This window comes from Photinus pyralis, unplaced genomic scaffold (assembly GCF_008802855.1).
Source record: "Photinus pyralis isolate 1611_PpyrPB1 unplaced genomic scaffold, Ppyr1.3 Ppyr1.4_LG2, whole genome shotgun sequence".
Classification (NCBI taxonomy): Eukaryota; Metazoa; Arthropoda; class Insecta; order Coleoptera; family Lampyridae; genus Photinus; species Photinus pyralis.
The window spans coordinates 13991651-13999805 of NW_022170403.1; the positions used below are offsets into that span (position 1 = coordinate 13991651).

Consider the following 8155-nt stretch of genomic DNA (forward strand, 5'->3'; position numbering starts at 1 on the left):
TACGTTTTTTGACAATTTACCCAAGCTTCCTACTCACTACTATCGACGGAACTCAAATAAATTATACCTTGAAAATTATTTTTGATGATGGATTTATACAGGGTGTACCTCGGGGTGTACAAAACTGAATAATATACGATTTATTGCCCAACATAATAAAATTCCAATTATAGGACAATTATTAATAATCTAAGAAAGCACAATAACTAAATATAGGTACTAATACCTTAACCGCTAACATACTAAAAACCAAATTAAATGATATTAAACTTAAACAAGATTAAAAATAAGATCACAGTTCTATCACAGTTACAAGATAGCGGTAGTTGTTGCAGGCAGGTAGAGGGCCTACTATGTCAATGTTCAACTGTCCAAAACGTCTTGTTGGTACTGGTATGTTTGTAGTTGTAGTAACAGTGTGTTTCGAAACCTTTGATCTCTGACATGGTACACAGCTTTTCGACCATAGGGAACAATCTGCCTTGAGTGATTTCCATATGTATCGTCGGCGGACCAAATCAACAGAACCACGTCTACCAGGATGGGACAAGTTGTGGAGTGACAGGAATAACTGATGACGGTATTGTGGAGGTACATATGGGCGGTTTACCCCAGTTGAGTTGTCACATAAGAGGTTGGAGCCATCCGGTAATAAGATTTCTGTCCAGCTCAACCCTGGAGATGATTCTTTTTCGTCTGCCAATATACGATCGGCAGCTTGTGCGTTTGCAAGCAACTCAGCGGTGAGTTGGATTGGTTGTCCATCAACTTGGTTGATACGGGAACAAGCATCAGCAACGATGTTGTCAGTTCCGGGAACATAAGGGAAATCTGTTGTGTACTGACCAATGAAGTCTAATTGGCGTCGTTGTCGTTCATTAGCTTTATCCAAGCGCCGTTGGAAAGCGTAGATGAGTGGGCGGTGATCGGTATATAATACAAACTCTCGACCTTCCAGGGAGTAACGGAAATGTTTAATTGCCAAGCCAGCATGAAGCTAAGTGCCCCATGATCTACACCGCCACCACAGTTCATCTGCTGTGTCAGTTTCCACGCATATTGGACATATGTCCTTTACCTTACCTCCTCCTTGTTGCCTTTTCGGCGCGGACTTCTTTTCTAATGGTGTTTTAGCTGCTGTTGTTTTGAGTCCTACGGATTTTCCCCTTTAAAATAAATTTCTTGTAGCTTCGTCAACTTTCTTCTTTTCCCTATTTATTTCATTCTCCTCCAAAGATGCCTGCAGCGGAGTGGAAGTTAGTATTTGAGATTTTTGTTTTCTTCTCTTAGAGTGTGGTTTTTCTGTTAATCGGGGTGTCGGTTGAAAGTTTTCAAAGGATCTGCTCTTTAACTGAATGGTCTTATCTTTATCATTGGTTGCGTTATCGTCGGAGACTTCTGTTATTGCTGATGAAAAACTATCACTGGAAGATGTTCTTCTTTGGCGCCTTTTTCTCGTTGAATGAGCAAGTGGCTTCTTGTTAAAGGTTTTTACTGGCGACGCCGCCGGTGACTTGACGCACATCTACTTCATCATGGCTTCCGCTTGATACATACGACGGATCTGGATCTCCACTAGTTCCGGGCCTTGGATCTAAAGAAACTGTTTCTTGGGGAGGCTCGCATAGTTCGTTGGTTTCTGCCCGAATAACGGAATTTGGTTCTTCTGGAATTTCAATAAACTCTTCTTCCCCAAACACGTTTCTGTCTAACGGAAAGATGCCCGTATTTTTAAATCCGTTCACGCCTTTTTCTTTGGAAGTGATGCGATTGTACGCCTTAGCTCTGCGATGTCAGTCACCTCAATTTTGTTGTATTCTAAATCAACTAAAACACGATTTTCCGTAGAAGCATTTACACATTGAGCAAAATGCTTTAACCACTCCACGAATAGCTCTTCTGTTATCCACCCTGATTTCGAGGAGCGGTAGATTGCATCTGTTGGTCCATTCTTTTCCAGCGCATTGTTCATGGGCTCGCGTTTAAAAATAAACATAGGAGGCACGAAATCTTCGGCTGCACTCATGCAACACACAACAGTGGTAGTCTGATTTCTTTCACCACTAGTTATCGCGCCCACTTGTTTTCTTCCCTTTTCCGCCAAAATTCGATGAGGTTTATGAACTCCACTAATTCCAGTCTCATCCACGTCAAAAATGCGCCTTGCGAGAAATTTATATTTTTCGAAGGCTAGTTCCAGATTATCGTAAAATAGATTCACATTCTTTCGATTAGATGCCATTACCCGGTTGAGACTCGTAGCTTCAGGTCGTCTTAAAGAAATTCGTGGATTTGGGAATTCAAGCATTCAAGCATGGACGGAAAGCATATTTTAACCGTCTATATATATATATAATACTATTATATAATATATATATAAAAAGATACCAGGTGCATCCGCTCCGGAGGTGATAAAATACTTTATACGTGTGTGTATGTATGTATATGTATGTATGTATGTTAGTTGTATAATATATAATATATATAACCCAGATAGCACAGTTCGTTTTATGTACGTCCGTTATTAAGCTGTTATTAGTACATACGTCCTTGGACTAAATATGTACTTCCATCATACGTACAGCAGCACACGTTCCATGTACGTAAGGTACACGTATGTACCGTGTACGTCCATTTATGAGTTATTGTTGTTGCGTAAGACTTATTACCAAATTTGTACATCCATCGTACGTACGTGTTAAGACGTCCTATGTTGCTACAACACCGTTTGTTCAGTGTACGCCATATCTTCGGTTTGTGTTACTATTCGCGTTTACAGTTTACACTGTTGGTAGCGGCGGCTAATTTTTTCGTAGTTGGTAGAACTCGACACTCGTCCCGTTACGTGTTTTACAGGTTCCATTTGTTTAATGCTTTGTTTTGTTGTAGTGTAGTTATTTTATGGATTACACTTTTACAGGTAAACAAATAATAATTGCAAGTAGTTAAAATGAGGAATGAATTTAAATAATTTGTTGTAGGCGTTGTATGAAGTATTTTCGCGGTTTATTTTGTACGTAACCTCAAATTTGTTGGCGGTAATTTTCAGGATTACAACACTTGTACAGGTAAATAAATAATAATTGCAAGTAGTTAAAATGAGGAATTAATTTAAATAATTTGTTGCAGGCGCTGTATGAAGTATTTTTGCGGTGTATTTTGTACGTAACCTCAAATTTGTTGGCGGTAAGTGCATAAGTACGATTTCTTTTTATAATGGCTTCTAAAAGAAAGAGAAATTCTGTTTGTGCATCTCGGAGCCAGTATCGAATTGCGAGAACACGAACCGATCTGGCCGACGAAATGATTTCTTATGATGTCCCGCAAGTGGCTGATAATATACCCAATTCCGATCTTGATGTACCCAATTCGTTAGCTATTATTGATGATATTAGCAATGTAGAACCCTTACATTCTGTAGTTGATGACAGTATTGACGTGGAAGTGCATAGTGATGAATTTTCGTTATTTAGTTCCGATACTGAATCTAATAATAACGTTCGTGATTCGTCTCCAGAGTCATCCACGTTTAATTTCCCTACCACTACTAATGATCATGCCAGTGAAAATTTTCAGTCTCATTTAGCTTGCTGGGCCATTAAATTTAATATACCTCATGTCGCATTAAATGCATTACTTCTATTGCTAAAAATGTTTTTTGATGCTACACTCCCAAGCAATGCACGAACATTACTTGACACACCTCGACAGTTGCATATCAAAACAATTGAACCAGGTCAGTACTTCCACATTGGAATTATTAAAGCAGTTACAAAATTGTTGGCTAAGAATAATTTAGCCCATTTAACACCTGCCAGTGGAATTAAGATATGTGTTAATATCGATGGTCTGCCTATTGAAAAAAGTAGCAGCAATCAGCTCTGGCTAATTTTGTGTAATTTACAAGGTAATGTTAACAATGTCGAATTAATTGGTGTTTATCAAGGTTTTGACAAACCTAAAGAACCAAATATATTTTTAAATGATTTTGTTCAAGAAGCAATTTTCTTAACAAACAACGGCTTTACTTTTAATGGTAAAATATTTCCATTTGAAATAGCAGCATTTGTTTGTGACGCTCCAGCAAAGGCGTTTATAAAAAAGACGAAAGGTCACGCTGGTTACAGTTCCTGTACAAAATGTTACACAGTAGGTAATTTTGTAGAAAATCGTGTGTGTTTTCCCCAAATAGCAAACCTTAAACATCGAACAAACCAAGAATTCCGAAACAAGGTAGATGAAGATCATCACACTGGAACTACAATACTAGAATCTATTCCTGGTCTTAATATGATAGCTGCTTTTCCATTGGATTATATGCACCTCATTTGTTTAGGTGTGATGAGAAAGCTTTTGTTAATGTGGGTTACTGGAAAACCACCGACAAAATTGCAGCACATAAAAGTTCAAAATATATCACAAGCATTAATTAAACAAAGACCATTTTCACCTTGTGAATTTGCTCGTAAACCGCGATCTTTATCTGAAGTAAATCGATTTAAAGCAACAGAATATCGGCAGTTTTTATTATATACAGGCCCAGTTATTCTGCGTTCAATATTATCGCTAGATATGTACACAAATTTTTTAAGCCTGCATATAGGGTAAAGAGGACAGTTATCGGCACTCTGCCAGTTATTGGCACAACGTTGTCAATATTAATTTTAATAAGCGTTAGGACGTCTGCGAACTGATTTATTTTGAATTATACCAATGTTGGCACCTTCGTCTAGACACAGTAGAAATTTTAGCCTCGTATGTTGGTAGTAGAAAAAATGGCGCAAAGTTGAATGCAGTGAGTTCGAAGTGATTACGTCTAAGAGGTGAGTTTTTCTTATATTCATAAGAAGCACGGCGCATGTGAATTGCTTTTACGTAATGTAAACCTTATTGCCATCCCAAATTTATTTTACCAATTAAGAAAGCTTGATTATTTGGACCTATTTTCCTACTTAACCTCAAAAAATGATCTTTATTTAATATAATAATAGGGTGCCAACTACTGTCTTAAATTGTACTGTAAAAACAGTTATTGGCACAGGGGTGCCAATCACTGAAATCGTCCCATGGATTAAAAGTCAACGTTTTTCGGTTTAGCTCTGATAAAAATTGATTCAACAGCATTAAAATAGGTCACATTTTGTTATATTTTTAGTATAAATAGTAACTGGCACAGTGCCAATAACTGTGGTTTGTAGTGCCAATCACTGTACTTCGCCTGTGGTCGGAGCCTTTTAGAAACATTCTTTTTCAGCGAAAATGCCGAAACCACAACTTGATGCAAAGTACTCAAAAAAATACAACAATGAAGATTTAGACAAAGCTATTGTAGCTATAAAAAATGGTATGCCTAAAAAAACAGCAGCACGGGAATTTGGGGTTCCAAGATCTACCTTGCAGTTCAGATTAAGCAGTAATTTTACACGGACGCAACATGGTCCCCCTCCAGTATTAACCAACGAGGAAGAAGAACTGCTAGTTAAGTGGTGCCTAGATTCGCACAAGAAGGGATTCCCCCAGAGAAAAGAAAATATGCAATCAAGTGTCCAACATTTTTTAGAAAGTCACCCACGACCCAATCCTTTTAAAAACAATTGTCCAGGTGATGGGTGGTATAAAAGCTTTTTGAAACGTCACCCTACATTAACCCAAAGACAAGCGGAACCAGTAACAGCAGCAAGTTCTGCGGTAAGTGAAGCTGATATACGTAAATGGTTTCAAAATATCCAAGACTACCTGACAGAAAAAGGCCTAATGGGGGTTTTGCAATATGCAGATAGAGTGTACAATTCTGATGAAACGAATTTTCAATTATGTCCAAAAACTAAAAACGTACTCGCACCAAAAGGAGCACGTAATGTTTATGAAGTAGATAGAGGTCAAGCAAAAGCTAATCTAACCGTTTTGTTCACATTTTCGGCATCTGGGGTAACTACTCCTCCAATGATAATTTACCCGTACAAGAGATTGCCTGCTGAAATTGTACAATCAGTTCCCAGCGAGTGGGGGATTGGGATAAGCGAAAATGGCTGGATGAAAACCGAACTCTTCTACGAGTATGTAGCTAACGTGTTTCATCCATACTTGGTTAAACATAAAATAAAATTTCCAATTATATTGTTCGTAGATGGACACAGCACCCATTTGAATTTTAAATTAAGTGAACTGTGTACCAAACTAGAAATTGTCCTCATTTGTTTGTACCAAAACTCAACCCGTATTCTCCAACCAGCAGATGTGGCAGCTTTTAAACCTCTGAAAAGTTATTGGAAGAAAGGGGTCCTTGAATGGAGACAACAAAACCCTACGATTGGGCTTACAAAAGAAAAGTTTGCTCCCATATTAAATAAGGTAATAGCTCAACTTAATCCAGAAACGATTAGAAATGGATTTCGTGCATGTGGACTGCATCCATGGAACGCAAACGCTTTAGATTATTCAAAATGCCTCGGAAAAAGCAACAATCAGGCTACCCGAAACGATCAAACTTTAACTTATTCTAAATTTGTTGACATTGTGGGAAAGGATAAAATACATCATATGCAAAATTTTAATAGAGATAACAATCCCGACGCAACTTCAGACTTTCTCCTTCTGCTTCAGATTTATCAGGCATTCCAAAAGAATGAAGCACCAACTCCCGAGTCAATACCCATTGGGAACCCTACAGACGATACTTTTATTCACAACCAATATCAAACAGATGACACTAATACGCAAGATTGTCAAAAGGTACAGTCGCAATCAAACGAAAATTCCACATTACCCGAACAGCGCATTGATGAACCTGTTGGAATTATAGAAGATATTGCTCAGCAGGGCCCACAAGACGTTCTTATTGCAGTAGAGAACCAGCCAGATGTGATAGATTGCGACATTTCGGAGATGGACATTTTACTTCAAAATGAAAACAACGTAGAAATTGTTTTTCAGGATATGCTAGATACCAGTCCAGAAAAAGAAAATTTACTGAACTATTTACATTTCCCACTAACACCAGCAAGAAAAGGGAAAAAAGATTCTGAGAGAGCGCCTTTTGTTGTGACATCGTCTGGATGGAAACGGATGCATAAAGACAAATTGGATAAAAAACAAAAAGAAGAACAAGAAAAAAATGAACGGAAGAGAAAGAGATTGGAGGCTAAAGAAGCCAAGGAAGCAATGCAAACTAAAAGCGTCAAGAGAGGTAAAAAAACACAAATGCTCAATGCGAATAAGAGATCAAATCAAAATATAAACTCCCGCAGTTCAAATAAAAACAAAGATCCTACACCTTTGGAACTTTGTAAGAAGCAACTATTCCATGGCAATGAAAAGATTTCTTCAATCCCAAAGACCAATGTTTGCGAAATCCCGGGTGCAACACGACCTTGCCATTCTACACAAGATATTACTGTGAAAGATAGGATTAACATCATTTCATCAATTACAATTAAACACGCAGGTGATCAAAGTCTTGAAACTAATGAAAATTTTTCTACAGCGAACGAACACAACGAAACTATACATGAAAATAATGAAGCAACTGAACATTTATTTAAAAACAATGTTACTATTACCTCGGGATTGTGTTTTATATGCGTACAAAACATGAGGCCGAACAATGAAGGAATAAAGTGTTATCACTGTCAAAGACATTATCATAAGAAATGCATTCAAAAAAAATTTCCTATTTTACCAGATGTATTTAAATGCAATACGTGCATAAAAAAATATTGTCAATAAGCGTAATCGCTACCAAAAATCAGACGTATGATCAACAAAATTTGGATTCAGGGAAGGCCGTGGAAGTTTTAGGTCACGTCTATTATATTATCCTGCTCTTTCAGGGCCTACCCTGACAAAATTTTGTTGATCATACTTTACAACAACACTTTTACTATGAAATGTGCCCACTGCCAATCACTATCACACCAAGGTGTCAATGACTGTCAACGCTGTGCCAATAACTGGAATTAATGCACTTGAATATTCTTTTTTTTTATTACACATGTATTATTAGATATATCAGTTAATGTAAATTTGTTCTCTAAAATATACACATTAAACAACTCGGAAATAATTAGCTGAATGAATTGGTCATATAGAACGTCCTTTATTACTAAAAAAAGAGACAGTGCCTCCTTAAAGTGCCAATAACTGTACTCTTTACCCT

The 8155-nt window shown here is 37.4% G+C and overlaps 2 protein-coding genes across 2 annotated transcripts; one reads left to right on the plus strand and one right to left on the minus strand.

Annotated features, from left to right (window-relative positions):
- Window positions 1-1481: 1481 nt before the first annotated feature.
- LOC116163838 lies at window positions 1482-2242 on the minus strand. The gene is made up of 2 exons (XM_031477968.1): window positions 1777-2242; window positions 1482-1708 (listed from the first exon to the last, which is right to left on the minus strand). Exons 1-2 carry the CDS (start codon window positions 2240-2242, stop codon window positions 1482-1484), a joined length of 693 nt encoding a protein of 230 aa, XP_031333828.1.
- Window positions 2243-2775: 533 nt separating this feature from the next.
- On the plus strand, window positions 2776-4987 carry LOC116165100. The gene is made up of 3 exons (XM_031479397.1): window positions 2776-2920; window positions 2982-3068; window positions 3130-4987. Exon 3 carries the CDS (start codon window positions 3217-3219, stop codon window positions 4606-4608), a length of 1392 nt encoding a protein of 463 aa, XP_031335257.1. The 5' UTR covers window positions 2776-2920; window positions 2982-3068; window positions 3130-3216; the 3' UTR covers window positions 4609-4987.
- The last annotated feature ends 3168 nt before the right edge of the window (window positions 4988-8155 follow it).